General features: G+C 39.9%; 1 protein-coding gene across 2 annotated transcripts in view; it reads left to right on the top strand.

Annotated features, from left to right (window-relative positions):
- Positions 1–202: 202 nt before the first annotated feature.
- KITLG (KIT ligand) overlaps positions 203–24,243 on the top strand; it is a 124,512-nt gene continuing 100,471 nt past the window's right edge. For both annotated transcript variants that reach the window (XM_074226557.1, XM_074226556.1), the window contains exon 1: positions 203–320. In XM_074226557.1, the coding sequence (XP_074082658.1) occupies positions 306–320 (15 nt within the window). In that variant the 5' untranslated portion in view covers positions 203–305. The remainder of the gene's footprint in view (positions 321–24,243) is intronic.

Raw genomic sequence — 24,243 nt, 5'->3', positions numbered from 1 at the left:
CGGCTCCGGCTTCACTTGGTGCCTCGCGGGGCGAGCGGCCGCAGCCAGCCGGAGCCGGGCCGGGGCCGGGGAGCCGCGAGAGGGAGCGCCACGGCCGGGGCGGCCGGCGACCTGGCCCGAGCCGAGGGCGCAGCGCCGGGGCTGCCCGATGCGTGCACTGGCCGCCGCTGCCGCCGCCCCGCCGCTGCCCCCGCTGCCCCCGCAGCAGCCGCCGGCGCTGCCCCAGCAATATGCTGGAGCCGCAGCGCCCCTGAACCGAGGTTCCCCCCCGCTGCCTGGGCCGGATCGCAGCGCTGTCGTTCCTTATGAAGAAGACACAAGTAAGTGGGGGGCCCCGCGGGAAGTTTGGAGGAGAAGCGGGGCCACCGGGACCCCGGCCGGCCAGGACCCCGGGGGCCCGCAGCCCTGCCGGCCACCCCCCGCCGCACACACCGTGCGCTCCCACGCACGCACCCGCCTTCCCACTCGCCCCGCCGCCCCAGGGAAATGGGTTGGCCATGTGCGCTAAAGGACCCCCTCCGCCCCACGTCTCTGCCCAAGAAGACCCCCCAGCTGTGCCCCGCTAGCCTGGAGAAGTTGGGCTGACCGGGAGCCGCGTGTGCGTGGGAGTGCTAGGAATGTGTGGGGTCCGGGATTGGGGCGCGTGTGGATTTGGTGCTCTGTGCGTGCTAGGAATGTGTGGGGTCCGGGATTGGGGCGCGTGTGGATTTGGTGGTCTGTGTGTAACGTGTGTGTGCGTGTGTGCGCGTGTGTGCTAGGAATGTGTGGAGTCCGGGATTGTGCAGTGTGTGGATTTGGTGGTCTGTGTGTAACGTGTGTGCGCGTGTGTGCTAGGAATGTGTGGGGTCCGGGATTGTGCAGTGTGTGGATTTGGTGGTCTGTGTGTAACGTGTGTGCGCGTGTGTGCTAGGAATGTGTGGAGTCCGGAATTGTGCAGCGTGTGGATTTGGTGCTCTGTGCGTGCTAGGAATGTGTGGGGTCCGGGATTGGGGCGCGTGTGGATTTGGTGCTCTGTGCATGCTAGGAATGTGTGGGGTCCGGGATTGTGCAGTGTGTGGATTTAGTGGTCTGTGTGTAACGCGTGTGCGCGTGTGTGCTAGGAATGTGTGGAGTCTGGGATTGTGCAGCGTGTGGATTTGGTGCTCTGTGCGTGCTAGGAATGTGTGGGGTCCGGGATTGGGGCGCGTGTGGATTTGGTGCTCTGTGCGTGCTAGGAATGTGTGGAGTCCGGGATTGTGTGCAGTGTGTGGATTTGGTGGTCTGTGTGTAAGATACATGTGTAGGTGTGCTAGGAATGTGTGAGGTCTGTGATTGTGGCATGTGGATTTTGTGGTCTATGTTAAAGGTGTGTGTGTGTGAGATGAGTGGTGTGCTAGGAACATGTGATGTCTGATTGTGGAATATGTGGATTTTGTGGTATGTATGTAAGATGTGTATGGTACTATGAATGTGTGGTGCCTGAGTGTCATGTGTTGTATTTTTGTGGTATGTGTATGGCATGCATGTGTTGATGTGATTTGTATGTGTGGTGTCTGAGATGATTATATGTGTATTTTGTGGTATGTGAGTAAGATGTGTTTGTGAGGTGTGTGTTGGTATGCTCTCTATATCTGCTGTCCATGATCATGGTATGTGTTGTATCTTTGTGATGTATGTCTTGGTGTGCTATGTTGGTATGGTACTTGTGATTGTGTTATGGCTATATTTTGTGGTATGTGTGTGAGGTGTGCGTGGGGTTGCTGTGTGGAGTATCTGTTCTTGTGGTATGTGAGGTTGTGTGTATCACCTATGTGTTGTATATGTGTATGGTGTGGGTGTTGGTGTGCTGTGTGTGGCGTCTATGGTATGGGTTGTATTTTTGTGTTGTGTGTTAATATGCTATGCAAGTGTTGTCTGTGGCATGTGGGTATTTTTGTGGCATGTCTGTGAGGGTTTGTATGTGTTGATGTGTGCTGTGGATGTGTGCTGTCTGCGATTGTGGTATGGGTGTATTTTTGTGCTATATGTGTGGGAGGCGTGTGATGTGTGTGTTTGGTGTGCTATGTGAAGTGTGTTGTCTCTGATTGTGGTATGTGTGTGGGGTTTTGAGTATGTGTGAAGTTGTGTGTATTTGAGGTGTGTCTGTGGTGTGAGATGTAAGCTTTGTCTATAATTGTGATATGTGTGTGGGTTTTTTGCGCGCGCGCGTGTGTGTGTGTGTGTGTGTGTGTGTGTGTGTGTGTGTGTGTGTGTGTGACATTGCCTAGGAAGGCCAGCCAGGCCTTACCTTTTTTACTAGCCCAAGAATTCCCACTCCACCTTACTTAACACCATGTTGCTGGGGGGAAGAGGAGGAAGCCAGGGAAAGTGTGTGTTCCTTAAAACTGTAATGAGTTCCTTAGATTACAATACATAATGCTATTTATTTTTAGTTGGAGCCCTGATCATATCAGGGTCAGGAAACAGCCTCCACCTATCCAGGTCCATGTGATTAAGTGATTTGTCCATGGTCACCGAGCTGATGGTCTCAGGGCTGGACTTGAACCCTGGGCTTCCTGATGCCAAGGCCAGCCCACTGCCAGCTGCTGTAACAGGACTCTAAGATAATTATAGATACCATGGAGTAGCTGTATCCCCAACTCCTTGCAGCTTGCCTACCCATTAATAAATGGTGCTTGATTGGGTCTGGGAAGAATTCTAAACTGGATTTGCTCGGTAGGTGTTTAAAAGGGAGTTGCCTGAGCCGATATCTTTCTGGTTAGCCATTCTCCAGACAGGTCATTTGAACCACTTTCCAGTCTTATTTTTTCTCACTCCAAAGTGAGAGAACTGATGCACTGGCTGGATATTCTCTAATTGTCCCCTTCTTCTCCCCAAGGGGTCACACAGGTTCTTACAACTGAGGGATGGGGTGGAAGCAAACATTTGTCTTTTCCTGCTTTCAAAAAAAATCATATTAAAAGTGAGAGCTGGTGAATTCTACAAAAACAACAATTCCTCATGTTTCAGTTACCCTTGGAAAGAGATTTCAGTTTAAACCGGTTGATGTCTTCAGAATCCACTCATTCTGAGTCTTGGGGACAGTCCATCCATTCATCTAGGAGCAGTCTAGACTAGTATTCTGTGCTATCTAAAAAGAAAAGAATACTTCTTAGGGGAGTAGCCTACAGACAATAGAATCATCTTGTATTGCATTTTTTTTAAATAGAGATTTAGGCAGCTAACTTTTAATGTTCTGTTTCCTTAAAGGTGAAGTATTAAATAGCCCACTGGGTCATGTTTTGGAGGTGTTATTGAAATGTAAATGGTAGGGGAAAAAATAGACCCTGAAAAGCAGCTTATATAGAAGAAGTTTGAAAATAGGCTTACTCTTAAACTGGATGGGGCGGGTAACTTGGAGAAATGCCTTCCCAGAGTAGAAGATCTTTATATGAATGGGAGCAACTGGTACTTCAGGATGCTTCTGGAAAAGGTAAATTGGTTAAAAGCAGCAGCTTGGAGATCATAGATCTAAAGAATTGTGAAGGCAATCTGCTTAATCCCCACTCTCCCCTCACTCCCATTTTTGTTACAGTTCAGTCATGGCTGATTTCCTTTCCCCCTTGAGAAGTTTCTTGACAGACAATGGATTGATCATTTCCTTTGCCATCTAACTTTACAAATGAAGAAACTGAGTCAGAGTTAAATGAATGACTTGCTAATAAGTGTCCAAGGCCAGATTTGGAATTTAGGAAGTTGATTCCTCCTTGCTTCAGATTGTATCCACTTCACCACCTAGCTGCCCCCTTTTTCACAATTTTATATCCAGAGCTGTCCTCATGATAAACACCCAGCTCCATATCCTCAGGACCTAGCTTTAGAGCTGAGACCTCCAGAGCCTACCTAGTCACTTCTCTTTCACATTTTGCAAGTGAAGAAATTGTGGCCCAAGGAAGTCAAATGACTTACCCAAGGTTGTACAGTCAGAATTTGAAACTGGATCCTCTGACTTTAGTCATTTCTTTTTTTTTTCCATTTTTTTTTTCTTCCTTGCTTTGAATTCCTAGCACTTGGCCCATGACAGAGGCTTAACAAATGATAGTTGATGGACTAACTGACAGTCACTCCACCACAATACCCTCGATTTGTGGAATTAATGTGAGCTCTGTAATCTCCTTTATGGGTGTAGGATTGATGGAATAATTCTATTAGGAGCTAGAAAGAGATCGGTTTACCCTGCAAAGCTGCATGTTGTTAATGTCTGCTGGCTGGGGACACTGGAGACAGCTAAATATTTTAGAAATGTGACCTGTAGGAACAAGTTAAAAATTGTGTGGCCTCTTGGGCCAATTGAGTGGTGTGGCCCAATCTAAGGACTGCCCTTGGTGAATGGATGTATTCATCACCAGCGAGTAAGTGACCTTCAAGGTTTCCTTTTGGGTTCCTCCTCGTAATAACACATTCCTGCCACTGAGAGAGGGAACACTGTGGAAATTAGCATGAGATAAAGTGGAACATCTCCAAAGGAGAAAGAGGGGGAGAGGAAAAATTTCACTGGCCAGTTTTTCCAACCCAGAAAGATTTTTTTTTTTTTTTATTAAATAATGTCCCTCTGCAATATTGCATAAGGGTTGACATGATTCAGTTGCAAGCTTCAGGCCCTGAAGTTTGGGGCTGGTTGGTCCCACAAATGCAATTTTGTCTTTGCTAAGGGTAATGATTCTGCCTCTTAGGTTTAAATTGATCCTTTAAAATCCGATCTCTTTCAAGGAGAATTGAGATAGGGAAGGAATTTTTACATCTTTGTTTTTACTTATTTAGCATTTTTCAAAGTCTTTTAAAAAACATTATTCTGAGAAAGGCTTCACCATATTGCAATAGGTATCCATGGTGAATGAAAAAGGTGAGTTCCCTTCATTTAAAAGGTCTTTTATTTCTAAGATCAATGAAATGCCTAATGGGCCAATGAAATCACAAGTCCAGTCTATATCACTAAACCTTCTGTGATGTTTTAATATCGCAAAGTCTTTATATACATTAGGTTCCAGACAAGACCCTCATGAGGTGGATACTGTAAGGACTTCCACATTACAGATGAGGAAACTGAGGCAGGCAGCAGTTAAGTGACTTACTTGTCCATAAAGGTCACAGAGTCATAGTATCATACAAAATTCATTCAAACAATCAAAATCCCTGATCATCTCTTCCCGCAAAATACTTTATAAAAGAACACAATTTTTCTTTACCTCGTACTGTTAAAATTTGTAATTACCCTCTAAAGTCTTTCATGTGCCCTGGATTTGGGGTTAGGATGATCTGAGTTCAGATCTGAGCTTTTATGATCCTGGACAAGTCAATTAATTTTTGTCTGCCTCAGTTTCCTCATCTGTAAAGAGGGAATAATTATAGCCCCTACTTCTCAAGGTTACTGTGAGGATAAAATTAGATAATGTAGTTGTAAAGTACAGGGTGTTGTATTATTTAGTCATTTATGTGTATTGTTTATCAGTTTAAATAGAAGCTTCTTGAGGGCTTTTAACCTTCTTTGTACCCTCCTCCCCATGCTTAGAACAGTGTCTGGGACTGAGTAGGTTCTTAATACATTAATATATGCTAATTGATTGATTTCAATCTAATTGAGTCTATAAAAATGCCTTTAATATCCATATGTGTTTTAATGAGTTAACATAGAATCCGTTTAATGCATTTGATGAAATTCTGATGGGAAGGGTTTACAGTAATTGTAAGATTTAACCCTGGCAGGGGCTACTGAGATCATCTTAATTCTGTCTCTTTATTTTATAAAAGAGGAAGCTAGGCTTCCCGAGAAGGTAAGTGATTTGCTAAAGGTCAGAGAAACAGTGAGCAAGAAGCTCAGGTCTGGAACCCAGCCTTTGAGCATAGGGGTCTCTGATTCCCAAGCTCCTCCCATATTATTTCCAAATATACCATATTATTTTTCCTGTAATCTTTACTTTGGCCACTGTGGGGGGAACTCTTGGTGTGGGAACTACATCCCCTAAGGCAGATCACAACCTATCTACCCCTCCAGAGGTAAATCCACCTGATTGCCCTAGGGATTAAGGAACTTTCCAGAATTACTCAACTGGTATCTTAAGGAGACAGGAGTAGGAAGAAAGCAGCTAAGAGGAGACTGCAGGCAGGAGGAAGGAAGGAAGAAGGATTAGTGCTCTGGACCTGGAGTCAGGAAGACACTAGTTGACCCTGGGGAAGTCACTTAATCCTGTTTGCCTCGGTTTCCTCATCTGTAAAATGAATTGGAGAAGGAAATGGCAAACCACTAAAGTATCTTTGCCAAGAAAATCTTAAATGGGGTCATGAAGAGTCAGACATGACTAAAACAATTGAATAACAAAAAATCTGGAAACACATAGTATTAGAGAGTATTAATATATAGAGTGTATTAATGTATATGTATATATGTGTATATATATGTTGTGCATATTTTATAGCATGTGTGCTACATAACTATATACTGCACTCATGTATGCACTATAGATAATCCAACTCCCTAAAAATAATCTTCCCTCTCTCTCTCTCCCCCTCTTCCCCCTTTTTCTGCTTCTTTTTCTCTCACTTCCTTTCCCTTCTTCCTTCATTCTCTCTCTCCCTCTCTCCCCTTCTCCTCTCCTCCCTCTTCTTCCCTCCCTACCTCTTCTCTCTCTCTGTCTGTCTCTTTCTCTCTCTCTCTCCTTTCTTCGTTCTCTCTCCCTCTTCCTCTCTCTCTGTCTCAATCCCTCCCTCCACCCTTCCTCCTTCATTCTCTCTCTCTCTCTCTCTCTCTCTCTCTCCCTCTTCCTTTCCTTCCCCATCTTCTCTTTCTTTCTCTTGTTTCTCCATGCAAAAATATGTGCCTGTATCTCTGTTTGTCTGTCTGTATTGGATTGGGAAAACACTTATTTTAAATCATAACAATTAAAACTGAAAGACTTTATTTAATAGTATTATAGATGATGCTTTTAGGGATGGGGGCAGTGACTAGATCTCAGCTTTAAAAGATTTTGAGAACTCCTTTAGAGGAACCTCAGTTTTAGCCATGTGTCACTTGGCACCTTTTCTGACTACCAATCTCTTATATTCAGTATCTTATCGAATCCTTGCATCAAACCCATGAAGCAGATAATTTGACCATCCTTATCTACACTTTACAGATGAGAAAACTAAGCCTTGGAGGAAATTTTTTTTGGGGAAGGTAGTTTGTAAGGGAGTGGGATTAAATGACTTGCCCAAGGTCACACAGCTAAGTATTTGAGTCTAAGGCTGGATTTGAACTCAAGCCCTCCTGACTCTAGGGCCAATGTTCTATACACTGTACCACCTGGCTGTTCTAGGCTCAGAGAACTTTAGGGGATTCATCCAAAGCCACAAAACCAGTAAGACACACAATTGGAAGTCAGGTTTTAAGATTCCATATATATATATATTTTTGGAGATTTTATTTTTTATTTTTTTAAATAAAAGAAAGATTTTATTTATTTTGAATTTCACAATTTTCCCCCTAATCTTGTTTCCCACCCCCACCCCCAAAAGGCAGTCTGTTAGTCTTTACATTGTTTCCAGATTCCATATATTCATCAGCCTGCACTTTTATTTTTGATTGGGGGGATATTTCTGAGAAATTTCAGGGAGAAACCCCCCCACCCCTTACAAAACTTCCAGTTATCAGAAGTCACTTGAAGGTGATTGTCCTTGCTGTTTTTTTCTTGGATAAGTCTTTTAACTTTTTGTGGAACTCAGTTGCTTCAGCTTATAAAATTGACATAGTGATATCTTCCCTACTTACTAGAGGTTTTTTTTTTAGTTTTTTTTGCAAGGCAATGGAGTTAAGTGACTTGCCCAAGGCCACACAGCTAGGTAATTATTAAGTGTCTGAGGCTGGATTTGAACTCCTGACTCCAGGGCTGGTGCTCTTTCCACTGCACCACCTAGCCACCCCAGAGGGTTCTTTTAAGGCTTAAGTGAGATGTGATATATAAACCGTTTTGTTACTTAACATGAATTATTATTACTGAAAAGGTAAGAAATTTTTATACAGATATACTAGGAAAGGGCATTTTGTTCCCCTGGGAAAAGATTTGAAGAAACTTTGAAAGATGTGCTGAAAACATTTCAAGGCAAATCCTTTTGTGTTGTATGTTAGGGCAACCTTTCATTGCTCAAGGCGTGAGGGAAATTTATTTTTGCAAAATAAAGTTAATACCTTTGTCAAAAGAAAAATTTGGACTCCTTGATCAACAAATATTTTTTAAGTGTTTACCATGTATCTGGCATTTTGATAAACTCTAGGACACACACAAAAAGGCAAAAACCATCAATCAATCAACCATTAAATATTGATTAAATGCCCATTATGTACCAGGCCATCTGCTAAGTGACGAAAGATTATTTCCTACCTTCAAGGATCTTATACCATGTAAATAAACATATACAAAGCAAGCTCTATAGGAATAAAAAGGAAATTATTAACAGAGGGAAGATGCTAGAATCAAGAGGTATTAAGGAAATTTTGTAGAAGGAGGAATTTTAACTGATTCTTTTTTTTTTTTGGTTTTTGTAAGGCAGTGGGGTGAAGTGACTTGCCCAAGATCACACAGCTAGATAATTATTAAGTGTTTGGGGCTGGAATTGAAGTAAGGTCCTCCTGACTCCAGGTCTGATGCCCTATCCACTATGCCACCTAGTTTTCCCTTAACTGATTCTTAAAAGAAGCCAGGGAGATCAGTAATTGGGTCAGAGGAAGGAGATCATTTCAAACACAGGGAACAGCCAGAAAAAAATGCTAGAGCCAAGAAGTGGAGTGTTTTGTTGCTGAAACTGCCAGGAGTACCTGTCCTCAAGAATCTCACATTCCAATGGATATGAGAATATATTAAAACATATTCTATATATATTATATATTATATATAATGATATAAAGAAGGTAAATTATGAATGAAGTAGTACTGAGGGGATAGAAGAGACTTCCTGTAGAAGGTAATATTTGAGCCGGGTCTTTTTTTTTTTTTAGAATTTTCTTTTTATCCAATTACAGGGAAATATAATTTTTAGCATTTGTTTTTTTTTTTAAATTTTGAGTTCCAAATTCTCTCCCTCCCTCCCCTCCTTTCTCATTGAGAAGGCAAGCAATTTGATATAGGTTATACATGTGTAGTCATGCAAAACATTTTTCCATATTACTCATTGTGAAAGAAAACAAACCAAAAAAAAAAAAATACCCCATGAGAAAAATAAAGTAAAAAAAAACGCTTTGATCTGTATTCAGACAGCTGTAGTTCTTTCTCTGGGGATGGATAGCATGTTTTATCCTAAGTTCATTAGCATTATCTTCAATCTTCATATTGCTGAGAATAACTAAGTCATTCTTTGTTGATCTTCATACAGTGTTGTTGGTTCTCCTACCTCTGCTTATTTTCACTTTGCATCAGTTCACATTAGTCTTTCCAGGTTTTTCCTGAGAGCATCCTATTGACCTGGGTCTTAAAGAAAGCCTGGGAAGGCAGGATTCAGAGATGAGAGGGAGAATATTCCAAGTATGGGGATGACCAATGAAATGGCAGAGTCAGGAGATGGAATCTCTTGTTCAAACAACAGAACAGTGATTATCACTGGAGATGGAGTAAAGTATAAGAAACCTGAAAGGTAGAAAGGGACAGAATTATGGAGAGCTTAAAATCCAAGTAGGATTTTATATTTTGGTGCTGGATAGATGAAATATAAATCCCAAATTATAGGACCAAATATACCAGGTCTTTATATTAACAGGGAGTCATTGGAGGTATTGAGAAGTAGCCAGGAAGGTCTGGATTCAAGTGTGGTCTTTGCCACTAAGTGGCTCTGTGACCCTAGCAATGTGAAGATTCTACATTACACAAAAAGGACTGACCTTCAGTGGTGGAGGGTGTTTTGTCACCTGGTGATCCTCTTTTCAGTGAAACCGCAGGTCTAGGTGCCAGCGATATAGTGATATACAGTCACCCATGGTTATCCTTTCCACATTGTGACTTTCTCCACTTTAATTATATAGAGAGTTGGCATAAGAAATTAAATGGGAATTTTGAGGGAGTTTGGCAGAAGCTGCAGATGACACAAAAAGGTCACTAGATGCCATAGAGCCCATGACCAAATACTTAACTCAAATATTACAATAAGGCACTGTAACCACCACTTAAAAGAAAAAGATAAAGAAAAATTTTGGTCTTCTCTGACACAAAGGGAGGGCCTAAAAATTTTACCCAAATTTTCCAGATATAGGGGCATTGTGTCCCTAACCCTAGGATGAAGAAAGACTAGCTTTAATCCCATCCCTTAGGGAGCTTATGATTTTTTTTTTTTGGTTCTTGCAAGGCAGTAGGGTTAAGTGACTTGCCCAAGGTCACACAGTTTATTAATATTAAGTATTTGAGGTCAAATTTGAACTCAGGTCCTCTTGATTCTAGGGCTGGGGGCTCTCTCCACTGTGCCTCCTAGCTGTCCCAGGAGTTTATAATAAAAAAAAAATTTTGGCCAAAAATAGATGATGAGAACAAAATAAAAATCTAATGTAATTTAGAAGTATTTGAGAAAGATTAGAGAGAATCACAGTCAGCATGATGCAAAACTATATCAGGGAGGGAGCCCCCAACTTGATCTTTGATGCAAAAGAACAATTCAGTTAGTCAGTCTACTATTAAGCATCTACTGTATGCCAGACACTGTGTGGTCCATCAGCAGAAGGTTGGAGATGGGAGCCAGGGATGGGATGAGGGGGAGTATAATCAACTAGTAATCCAATTTGGCTGAAAGTGCACATAACATTTAGTAATACTGACTTATAATGGCTTCAAACTGGCTTGGTCCTTCCAAGATTTTGAAATCTCTCTGTTAACAGTATACTAAGTGCCATAGAGAACAAGGAAAAACAACCATATGGCAAGAGGAAGGACTGGTCCAACCCAATTAAGTTGCTAAAACAGTGTTTGTTTTATTGAATTGAGGGGGCTAGCTAAGTTGTAATCCAACTTTTTCATAAAATACAATTACTTTGAAAATCCATTACCCTAAATGACTTCCCAAAGAGACCCAAATGTTTTACTATTTCAACTTTGCATGCTTCTTCCATATTTTCATTCCCCATTACGTGAACCCTTCAGAAGAAACAGGATACCATTTTCTGCTAGAACTCTCCCCCCTATTCCCCCACCACCCAACCCTACCATTTTGGTCTTCAACAAAAGAACACAATGCCAGTTAACATTGAACATTATTCCCTTTTCCTTCTCCCCACCCTAGCCTCCAACCAACCAAAATGAATGCTGTTCTGCATGAAGGTTAATGGTATTTGATATTTGGTAGAATATGTGGATCCAGGGAGCTTCATATTTCATCTGCATTGGTTCATTTATTATTTTTCATCACAACTAAACATTTACCTAGAGGTGATGAATGAAACTATTTCCAATAGAACACACTGAAACCAAAGGATCATTTAAACTTGACTACTTTTGGCAGTGGACAGTGGACAGAGTAAGCCCCAGATGTATCCCATGAGCCTGGAACCCTCAAAGACTTTGGTATTCCATGGACTGGTTTCTATCCTGACTGTTTCACTAAAGCTGATTTCTTTTCCCTTTAGTCCTTTGCCTCTATCTACTCTAGAGAATAATTAGACCTCTGACCTCATTGCTATCAGTGTCTACTGAATTGGAGCTGGTTATTAAATTTTCCATGGGACCATTACACTTCAGAAATTGGCAGACCCCACAAATTATGGCTTTGATTTATTGTTTTGTTGATTGTCTTCTTAAGAAAGTGATAAAGAAAATATTTACAATGCAGATTAAATTTAAGTATGTCAACTTTTTTTTTCTTTTGTAAAATATTTACTTGTAAACCTTTAGATAAGAAGATGCCAAGTGGGGGTCAACAGCTTCTCTACAAAGGTTAGCCTTACTGAACTATCCAGACTTACCCAATAGTATGTGGCAGAAGCAGAATTTGAATCCAGGTCTACAGGCCAACTCTCTTTGTATCTCACCACACTGTTCCCACCTGGATTAATCCTGGAAAAGTTTTTGAAATAAAGTTGAGACTTTAGAACCAACAATCAGTTCATTAATTTTTTTTTCAGAAAATCTGAGTTTGAATCCTGGCCCTCAACCTGTCTCTTAATATTCTTCTTGTAAATAAGGAGGTTGAACAGGTGTTCTGTAAGGTCCATTCCTGAGAGAGAGAGAGAGAGAGAGAGAGAGAGAGAGAGAGAGAGAGAGAGAGAAGGAGAAATAGGGAGGGAGGGAGATGGGGAAAACAAATGGAGACAGATGGAGAGGGAGAGAGAGAGAGAGACAGAGACAGAGAGGGAGACAAACAAGGAGACTGAAGAGACGGACACAAACAGGGAGGGAGAGACAGATACACAAACACAGGCATACAGGAGAGAGATGGAGACAAAGGGAGTCAGACAAGGAATCAGAAAAGAGATAGAGACAGAGATGAAGGGAAGTAGAGAGGGAGAGTGACAGAGAGACAGAGACAAACAGATGGGGAGAGGGAAGGAAAGGCAGAGAGATACAGATGGAGAAGGAAGGAGAGAGAGACAGGAAGAAATGGAGAGAGGGTAGGTAAGAGAGAGTCAGAAAGATGGAGAGGGAGGTAGGAGGGGGAGAGAGAGAGAGAGACAAAGATAGGAATAGAGATAAAAAAGGAGACAAACTAGGAGACAGAAGAGAGACAGAGACAGAAGCAAAGGGAGAGACAGGCAGACACACACAAACACAAGCAGATAGGGGAGAGATAGAGACACAGGGGGACAGACAAGGAGACAGAAGAGAGACAGAGAAAGAAATGAAAAGTTAGACAAAAGTATCAAGGAGAAAAGATAGAGATTTGACCAGTCTTTCTTATTCAGCCCTTATATTCCCCAAACTTTGCCTGTTTCCTTCCCATAAAGAAGAGAGACTCATTTTTTCTTCTCTCAAATGAATGAAGTTCACTTGGACAACTGCTTCCATGGTACTCACTTAGTTTTTCTTCATCTTTCATGTGATGGAAGACATGTCCTCTCTTGGCTTTGTCTCTTTACTGGATGATATGCAGTCACTTTGTAATATCATGGAAACTCCCCTTTTTGTCTTTTTCCCTAGGTTCTCTAGCTGCCCACACTAGGCCACCTCCCAAGGAGTCTATTTTCATTCCCCTTTTAATCATATAAATCATAAACAGGTACCTTTAGCTTTCCTGGTCTCAGTCTCCCAAGTGGTTGGTTCAATTTAGAGGAAAAATTAAAGAGACACTTGGGATGTTTTTTAATCCATACCCATTATATTATTTTACATCACAATAGTTTCTGTGACTAATGTGGCAATACAAAGGTCTAATTCTTAAATGAGAGTTGGTAGGTGTGGTAGGAGGAGATAGGCTGGACTTTGAAATTAAACTCTGGCTTTCCTATGTGGATTTTCTAGGCCACCGCTCCCCACCTCCCATGATCTTCTAGCCTGAGATAAGTAGTAAGGACTGCTTTGTTTATATAAATTTTATTCTCAGAATACTCTCACATATTAACCTGCCAGTTGCCAGAGGCCTTCTCTGATAACATGTTTCAAACAAATGTTCAGTTGAATGATTGATTGATTTGACATCATAAAGCTTTGTTATTGTTTTCAATTGAGCCCAACTCTTCCTGACTCCATTTGGAATTTTCTTGGCAAAGACCCTGGAGTGGTTTGACATTTCTTCCTTCAATCATTTTACAGATGTGGAATCTTGACTCCAGGTCCAGTATGCTAACCACTGGTGTCACCTAGCTGTATTCTGGCTGCATCATAAAGACCAGGGTTCAAATCCAACTGTTGACACTTATTAATGCTTTGACCTTGTGTCTTCCTTATTTGTAAAATGCATAAGATAAGCTTAAAAATTTACCTAAAGTCAGTTTTCACTGAACCATTATTTAGAGTTATCTTTTATTTGGATATAACCTGGACTTTTCCTCAGAATTCCTCTCCTCCCCCTTCCTCCTCCCCTGAGAATCATCCCTTCTAACATTTATAAAGAAAAAGAAGATAAATAAATATCAAAACTGTTAAAATATCTTGTTATTACATATACTGTTACACACCATGGACCCTCTTTCCTCCTGCCCATCTCTCTGCCAAGTAGGTTTCTTCTCTCTTTTTTTTAGTTTTTTTTTGCAAGGCAAATGGGGTTAAGTGGCTTGCCCAAGGCCATACAGCTAGGTCATTATTAAGTGTCTGAGGCCGGATTGGAACTCAGGTCCTCCTGACTCCAGGGCCTGTGCTCTATTCACTGTAGCACCTAGCTGCCCCAGGCCAAACTGATTCTTAATCATTTTTCACCATTCAGTCTTGATCACTTTGTGAAAGTTGTTCTCTCCATTTGCATTGTTATTATTGTGTATTGCTGTTTTCCTCATGCTGGATCTTGTAAGTTACTGAACCATTTTTATCAGAATGAAGATGGAAATGACCTTCCAGGTCATAGTCTAATCCCTTCGTTTTACAGATGAGAAAACAAAAAGGCCCTAGAAATGATGTGCCTTGACCAAGATCACCCTAATATAAATAGCAGAGTCTTAATTTGAACCTAGGTCTTCTGGACTCCAAATAAACCAAGAATTCAATAAGCATTCATTCCATACTTTCTGTATGTTTTTCACATGGTTAGGTGCTCTGATCCAAATACAAAGAATGAAATAATCCTAATCCTAATATAATGCAATATGATATAAAATGATAGAATATAATATATAACAAAACATAATATAACATAATACAGTATAATAAATAATATAAAATACAAAGAAAAAATGATACCTACCCACAAGGAACTTCTAGAGTATAATTAAGGCAGTTAATATATGAATTTGATCTGGTTGACTCAATTATAATAAATAGGCAAGGGTATGAATGAAAAGGCCTCCTGGATAAGCAACAAGTATTTTGAAATTTATGAAACGTTCAAAAAAATATGGCAACTCTGACAAGAAATGATGCTCAATAGTTTTTTATTTTTTTATTTATTTTTTATTTTTTAGCTCAATAGTTTTTGATTAATTTCTATACAACATATTTGTGATGAGGCAGCTAGGTGGTGCAGTGGATAGAGCACTGACCCTGGAGTCAGGAAAATCCCAGTTCAAATGTGACCTCAGACACTTAATAATAAGCTAGCTGTGTGACCTTTGGGCAAGTCATTTAACTGAATTGCTTTGCAAAAACCAAAAGAAAAAAAGCATTTGCTGTGATGAGAATTTTAGATAATTGAGTATGGAAACCTGGGTTCTAATTCTGCCAGTAATTTGCTGTGTAACTTTGGTCTACAGTTTCCTTGTCTGTGAAATTTTGTGTCTAGGTACTAAGAATTTGAAGGTTCTGTAGAATCATTGCCTTAAAATAAAATAAATGCAGGTAAACCCTAAACACAATACTTCATTATTTTAAGTATACTCAGAGGGAAATGAGTAATAGAAACTGTCTTGGACCTCACATTTCATCGGACTGTTTCTGTTGTCTTCATGAACTAGAGCACTGGGAGGTTAAGGGACTTGGCCAGGGTCATAGAGCCAGTATGCGTCAGAGATCAAACTTGAACCCAATTTTCTTGCCTCCAACCCCAGTTCTGTTATGCCATGCTGACTCATGTGATTGAAAAATGAAACTGAGTTTAATTTCCACTGCTTCTGATCAGTGCACAAACTGGTGGCTAAAATCATCCTTGGACTTTTAAGTTTATGATTGCTTTTCCATCTGAATTTCCTATTCCAGCTTTCACTTCTGATCTTTGAGCTCTATGATAAGGAGAAAAGAACTCAAGTTTATATTGTGATTTATAGAAACAAAGATTTAATAACATAAAATTACCTAACATTTGACACAGTACAATGTAACAAAACATCCCATCCATTCCCTTCTCATCCCTTCCTAATACCACATGTAACATAACCTAATGTAACATCGTATAATATAGTATAACATAATGATATTCCACAACATATTATGTCTATTATCTATATGATCTTAGGTAAGTTAACTAACTGGATCTCAGTTTCCTTATCTTCAAAAATAAGAAGGTTGGATTAGAAAACCTATGAGTTCTTTTTCTAATTAAAAACTGATCTTGGGGCAGCTAGGTTTTGCACAGTGGAAAGAACACCAGCCCTGAAGTCAGGGGGCGAGAAGTTCGAATCCGGCCACTTAATAATTAGCTAGCTGTGATCTTGTGCAAGTCACTTAACCCCATTGCCTTGCAAAAAAAAACAACACCCTAAAAAACCCCCCAAAAAACCCACCTCTGATCTTTGAGTCTCAAAACAATCCTGGAGACCTGGCATGAATGTTTTATTATCTCTGATTTTTACAGTTAGGAAACTGAGGCATGATGTTGGAGTTTTATGTTGGGATTTTTTTTTTACTCATAGTTGGTAAGTTTGTAAGTAGCTACACTGTGACTGAAACCATATTTATATAAGTTTATATTTGTAAGGTATATAAGGAGCCGGTTTCTTGTTGTGAGAATTCCTTTATCCCAAGGAATCACAGTATTTATAGCTAATAGTCTTATTTAGCTGAGCCTCAGCAAGGTTGTCGGAGATTACCAGATGTATAAAGAGGTTTGTCAAGGGGTTTTGGTTATTATTTGGTAAATAGCTGTTCTACTACTGAAATTGTTGTTCAGTCATATTAAACTCTTTGTGACCAGATTTGGGGTTTTCTTGGCAAAGATACTGGACTGCTTTGTCATTTCCTTCTCCATATCATTTGACAGATACGGAAATTGAGGCAAACAGGATGAATTGATTTTTTTTTCAGGGTCACACAACTATTAAGTGTCTAAGATCAGATTTGATCTCAGGTCTTACAAAATCCAGGCCCAATACACACACACACACACACACACACACACACACACACACACACACACACACATATGTTATATATTTGGATTTTTGCAAGGCAAATGGGGTTAAGTGGCTTGCCCAAGGCCACACAGCTGGGTAATTATTAAGTGTCTGAGGTGGAATTTGAACTCAGGTCCTTCTGACTTCAGGGCCAGTGCTCTATCCACTGTGCCACCTAGCCGCCCCTTGGCCCAATATTTTATTAACTAATCCACCTAGCAGCCCTACTATCAAAATTGGGTAATCTTTTCGTTTTGTTTCTAATGTGTTACATGGTGAATTCTAGAATTTGTTTCCAAACAAAATGAATGGGGGCATGGGAAAGGTTACTAAAAAGTTAAGGAGAATGGTGATGAGAAAGGTTGGGAATCCTTGGTGACTTGTTCTCGATGAATCTGAAAATGTGTCCCAAGTAGTCTTTGAATAGGAGACATTTATAGCCTTTTCATGTAGTATGTAATTCTTACAACAATCTTGTGAGATGGATGCTATTAATATAGCCATTTTATATATGAAGAAACTTAGATCCTGATTAGGTGGTGATAGAACTATTAAGTAACTGAGTCAGTATTCAAACTCCAAATTTGGCATTCTACTTAGGACACCATCTGGTTGCCTATGTCTTTGATATATGTATTTGAACTAAGGCTTCCTGCCTCCATCGCACTTCCCCCAGTCTCTAGGCTGCCTCCTGTTATATCCTTCCAGAGACAGGCAGCCCAAGGAAACCCCTGTAACCAGGGGTAATACTGTCCATGCTTTTTCTTTTGCCATCCACTTTTCAGTGTCTGTGTGGTCTGAAATGAATAAAGACAAGTAGAACTTAGTATGATTGGCTACCAGAAAACTAGCTGCCAGTAGCATCTCTGCAATTTTACAGGACTTCTCTTGGGTTAAATGATAAATAGCAAAGAGTTGGTGGGTGGAGAGGAACCAGGGATCTAGATGAGAACAAAGAAACAGTCCAAGCCAGTTTAGGGAAAAATCTGCTTCATTGTGGTGGTCCTGTTGCCCCTCCTTCTGACAGTAGACCTCCTGCCCTCTTTGAAATAACTCTCTCCTGGATGACTCCCTTCCTGAGGCCCCGAAAGGCCCCAAACCAGCTGTAGGAGCTGGGCCCTGCCTGGAGCTGCTGACAGTTTTTACTTAGAGTAGTCAGAAGCCCTAGCAATCCTTTTTTCTGTGTTTACAGGAGCGTAATCAAACATCCCAAGATTCTTTCCTGAGTTGAGAGTGAACAGACTACTTCTAACATCATGATAAACTTCAGTTATAGAACATATTTCTCTCAGGTTCTTCATCCTTATTTGCTTATGTCCTATGGATCCTATAGATCACCTCAGAAAAGGATTTGCAAAATGCATAAAATAAAATTTCATAGAATTACAAAAGAAGCCGATTCTATTGAAATACAGTTAGCAAATTATTAAAACAAATTTGCAAACCTAGGGTTGAGAACCCCTGAATTTGTTAACTGTTCTTTACCTCCTGGAAGCGATAGTTTTCTTCCACAGATGCCCCAAAAGCTGAAGTGATCAACTAGGGGAAAGTTAGGAATTAAGACTGATCTTTCAATTCAGACAAAAATATCTACTGATAAGAATGCTAATATTTAGCAATCATTTCTCCAGTGAATTTGGCTTGGCCTCAGTAGTTGAGATCTGTTAGTTCCACTCATTAGACCTTGTCATTAATGAAAGAGGCAGGGTCTCAGTTTAGGATGCTAGGCCTAGAGGAAGAAGGAACCTTTAGGTAAGTAACCTAAAGTAACACATGAAAAGTCGGTGGTGGTGAGCATAACTTTGAGAGGAAGGAAGGCATCCTGAGCTAGCTTGAAAGGATCTTACAAGATCCAGTCTTGTTCCCTTTTATAGATGAGGAAACTGAGGCTAAAGAAGATTAAGTGACATGCCTGAGGTCAAAGATAGGATTTGAACCCAGGTCTTCTGACTCAAGAATCAGTGTTACATCATACTGGGAATTTAAAGCTGTTAAGGAGCCATAAAAGCCATATTTCTCATTTTTTTCAGTTATTTTTCAGTCATTTCTGACTCTTCATGACCCCATTTGTGTTTTTATTGACAAACATCCAACTCATTTTGCAAATGAGGAAACTGAGGCAAACAGGATGAATTGACTTGCTCTACTGCTAAGTGTCTGAGGCTAAATTTGAAGTCAGGTTCAACAATCTTAATGGCATGCCACCTACCTATCCCCAAGGCATTTTAGAGATGAAGAAACAGAACTAGATGGTTTAAGTGATATGCTCTAAGTCATAAAGGTATGACATAGTCTGTATGCATGCAAAGGTCCATTTGACCAGCTTATTCAGCCTCCCTTTTTCATTATACTTTATTATCTCTGATGACTGCATTCCACACTCCACTCATACCCTGGGGAGGTCAGGTAGGGTAGTATAGTTGAAAGAAAACACTTCCTTAAGCAATACGAACTAAAGAATATCAGTCTAATTGACCTTCTAACATAAAGGACAGTCAATTATTATATTTCATGTATGAACTGCAAACCCCAGAGCAAAGAGCATTCAGGGATGTGTTTATCTAGCACATTTAGTGTGTCATCCTTTCAAGTCAACACTGGGAGTTGAGCTAAAAGACAGCCAAGTAAGTTTGTAGAAAAGCAGGTAAATTATTTTCCCACTCCCCAGTTTTCTTTTTTTACTCTACTTGCCTTATTTTTGTTTGTGTAAAGCTTTAAGATTTTTTCAGCATGATCTGTTTCATCTTTCTGCGTCTAAGAATATGGCCTTTTTTTTCCTTTTGCTTTGACGCAAATCCTCCGAAACAAGAGTGAATTGCAGTTTTGGAAAGTTCAGGGGGCTGAATGATGCCTCATAATTGACTTGTTACTTTCCAGTTTAACACTGTCAGACACACTGGTATTAATCCAAGTCTTCTCTGAAAACCAAGCTAATAATAGCTGCCTGTATGTTAGGGTGACCTCAAGGTCCTACTATGCTAAAGTTGCCTCCATTCAGTGGAGGGACTACTGGAATCCCTCTCCAACAAGTGCCTTGGGAAAACATGCAGTTTCCTTGGCTCCCATGAATAGTCTTACAGAAAAAGTGTGTTCTAGCATAAAGAGTTCCATGCTACCCTATGAGGATGTGACGGCTATATGAATGTAATGGCGCTTTGCGTTTTTATATTGCCAGGCTCCCCTATTCCTGGGGAATGATGCTTTTCTTTAAAAGACTGTTATTTCAGTTAAAAAAAAGAACTCCAAAACAAAAAATTACAAACACAATCCTCAACACAAACCAATTCTGAGCTATGATTTAATACTTTTCTATGGTAGAAGGAGTTATTTCTAGCTTTCCCTTTTTCCTGTTTTTCTTTTTCTTTCTTTTTGATTAATAAGAAACTCCATTGATGTTTTAATCTGCATCTTTGGCTCCTTCAGAAATCTGTTTGTACCCTATGGCACACCAGATGAGTCAAATGTTGGCCCTCTCCAACATAATTGAAATCTATTTGTAGGTAGGGAGTTGGCCCTGATTCTGATGGCATCTAACTGATGGTTAGAACTGCCAATGTAGTTATCATACAGGAAAGTGGCCAGGACATTCTCGTACCAGGTGGTCTCAGAGTGATCCTTGAGCTGCATGTGTGAGAAAGACTGAAAGGAAAATGGGAAGGGAAAAAAAAGCATGGTCTAAAGGAACTTAGTTTTAGTGAAGCCCAAAGAAGAATCAGCTCTCTTGTTTTTGTAACAGTGTATAATACTCTTCAACCTGTTTCCTCTTCTCCCTCCTCCCCATTAACCCCTGCTTGAATTTAGCTTGAGAATAGTGGAGAGAGCAGGAACTCCTTTTTAAGGGTGTCATGAATCCTTTTAGCTATGGAATGGTGCCTATGGACCTTTTTAGTCAAAGAATATTTTTTTATTTTTATTTTTTAGATTTTTCACAATGGGGTTAAGTGGTTTGCCCAAGGCCACATGGCTAGGTAATTACTAAGTGTCTGAGGTCAGATATGAACCCAGGTACTCCTGACTCCAAGACTGGTGCTCTATCTACTGCGCCACCTAGCCGCCCCCAAAGAATATTTTTAAAGTCATAGAATAATATGCTTGAGATTACCTATGAAACCAAGAATACTGAAATAAACTTAACTAGTCAAGTCACTCAACTTCCTAATGCTTTAGCCATCTAAGTCTAAAGGTCACTGAAGCAATAGTCTCCATCAGTAGAGGGAATTTCGATATCCATAGTTCCCTAGAAGTAGTGTAAGTGAAGGTCCAAATTGGGAATCAGGAAGACTTGGGTTCGATATTCTGACTAATGGCTCTGTGATACCAGGCAAATAACTTCTAGAAGTCTCAATTTCCTTATCTGTAAAATGGGAATAATGATAGCACTTTGCTTACAGGTATAGTACAGAGTTGTCATGAGGACTAAGCAAGATGATAAAGTATGTTAAGGCTTTTGCATACCTTCAAATACTATGTTTGAGGCCTAATAGTCTTTTCTTTTTTTGTTTTTCTTTTTTCCTTCTTTCTTTTCATTCCTTCTGTCCTTTCCTTCCTGCATTCTTTCCTGTCTTCCTTCCTTCTTCTCTTCCTTCCTTCCTTCCTTCCTTCCTTCTTTCCTTCCTTTCCTCTTTTTTTCTATCCTGATGAAATCATCAGTCCTACAAAGAATACAACCCTACCTAGAAAAATCATTCTACCCTGGGGATACTTTTTATTTTCTACTCATCTGTTTTCACAGATAGCAAGTTCCTGCTTCCAGGATTATAGAGACCATAGTTAAAAATATCTACTCCTGAATGAATACTTAGCACTTGGGAAAGGTAAATTTTCTTCTTGCTTTGAAATTGACTCAACTTATCAAACAGAATGAAATGAGCCTTAAATGCCCTGTTTCCTTGTTTACATTCACAGAGTAATAGGATGGGTGCTTTGGTGGTAAAGTGTGGGGCCCATCTCTGAACACCTTCTTAGACTCTATTTACATTCAGATATAGAGTCTTACATGGCTATAAATCATTCCCAAAACTGCACCTACTGGGAACTCTTACACTACTAATTAATTCATTCTACTCTGTGAGGTAGGTAACAATACACATGTATATTTTTTTAATCCCATTTCACAGATGAGGAAACTAAGATAAGAAGGACCTCCCTTGTGCCAAACCCAGGTTCTTGCCAAGATTAACACTAGAAGACATTTTAGCTGGCACCAACTACAGTGAATTAGTGTTGTTTATTTTATGGTGTGAAGAGATACAAATTCTCCTTATAATCAGATTGAATTAAAAATAAATCCAGATCAGACATCAAAGCAGGTGGTCAGTAGCAAAATTAGACAGTCAAAATGTCTTGATCCTTAACTCAGAAAGTCAACTTGTTAGGAAGGAATGCTTATTTATGTTTGTTTTGTGCTGTGGGAGACAGAGGAAGGGTTGGGCTGGCCGAGGTAGAAGAGAATAGAAGATCTGGCCTTGGAGACAGGAAGACCCACCTCCAGCACATGCTAGCAGAATGGATGTTAATCATTCAGTCTCTCAACTCCCCAGTCAACTAACTCTGTAAAAAATAAGACTTAATTTGGTGAGAGGATCATAAAGGGGAAAGGTCCTTGGGGAGGGATCTGAGGCCATCTAGTCCATCCTTCAATGCCCATTTTTATTGATGAGGAAACTGAATCCCAGGGAAGTTAATGCTCAAAATCATATAGAAAGTATGAGTTAGAGATGGAATTCGAAGAAAGATCCCTATCCAAAAAAAAATGCCCTATATGAGTCAGCCTGGATAATGGAAAGTGTTGAATTGGATATGGAAAGCCTTGGATTCAAAGCCCAGAATTGTTTACCTATTAGTTGTTTGGTGGTTAAGTTAAAGTTAATATTTTTCTGAGTCTCAACTTCCTCATCTGTAAAATGAGAATAATAAATTTAAGTGCTTATCTTGTAGGGTGGTCAGGAGAAAAAAAATTGTGTTGGAAGCTTGGTTGGAAGCTTCTATGATGCAGTGTATTGTTCTGGACCTGGAGTCAAGAAGAACTGAGTTCAAATTCAGCCTTAGATACTTATTAGTTAAAAGTCACTTAACCTCTGTTTAACTCCATTTCCTTACTTGTAAAATGAGGATATTAATAACAAAAATTTCCCAGAGTGGTTGTAAGGATTTAATGAGATACTATGTATAAAATGCTTTGCAAATCTAAAGACCTTATGTAAATACTGCCAAGTATTATTGTGATGGCAAGTATATGTATTTCTGTCTTCTTTTTTTGAGGCATTTGGGGTTAAGTGACTTGCCCAGGGTCACACAGCTAGGATGTGTCTGTGGTCAGATTGGTTCTCACATTATCCTGATGTCAGGGCTGGTACTCTGTGCCACCAAACTACCCCCCAAACATCTTTCTTTTTTAAGGAACCGACAATATCAACTATCTAGAAATGAAACGTATTTATGCAGAAATACTTCTTTGATAACTTTTAGGATTGCTTCACGTGTCATGGCTTTTTTTTTAAAGAATGGATTGCATCAGTTGCTAATTGAAAACAATTAAAAAGAAGGTAGGTAGAATTATGGGTGTAAAGTGGCCAGTGTTTCTGAAACAAATTGAAACATGTAACCTGGAAAGGGATTTAATTTTTTTACTTTTACAGATCAGAATAGTGGATAGATGATCAACTTTGGAGTCAGAAACATTCTGTACTAACATTGTGACCTTGGGCAAGTCAATTTAGCTTCCTAATACCCCAGGCAACACTTTTGAGACTATGAATTATAGATGATAACTTGATCATGTCTATGGAGGGATTTTTCTTGATTTCCCTATATCTAAGAAATCACTTGTGCAGACCAAAGAAAAAAATTAAAAGCAACATTAAAAGTATGACTTCTTTTCATAATATCATCATTTTTGAGTTGGAAGAAATTTTATGGGCCATCTTATCTAACCTTTTAATTTTACGATGAAGAAACTGAGACCCATAGAGGCTACATGACTTGATTCAAATCCCATAAAAAATGAATAGCAGAGCTCGGATATGAATTTAATTCATATGACTACAACTGGATACAGCTTCCCAGATAAACTGGGAAGAGTGTGAGTAATATTAATTACATCCTGGGAAGTGAGCTCTTACTTCTTCAGTGGTCCATGGTTATAGCTTCAAGGAGAATAATATAAATAAATGGAAGACAAAGGGCATTCTCTAATAAATAATGATATTATAACCTGATCCTTTATTTAACTTTTTTCAGGTTGATGAAGCACTTTACATATGTTATTCTCATTTAAACCTTGTTTTATGTATGGGTGCTAATGTCTAATCTATCCTCAGGAATCATTCTTGGTCAAAACCCATGGTACAGATCATCAGTCCCAGTGTCTA

Source organism: Macrotis lagotis, chromosome 2 (genome assembly GCF_037893015.1).
Source record: "Macrotis lagotis isolate mMagLag1 chromosome 2, bilby.v1.9.chrom.fasta, whole genome shotgun sequence".
NCBI classification, from domain to species: domain Eukaryota; kingdom Metazoa; phylum Chordata; class Mammalia; order Peramelemorphia; family Peramelidae; genus Macrotis; species Macrotis lagotis.
This window is presented reverse-complemented; position numbering and strand designations above follow the sequence as displayed.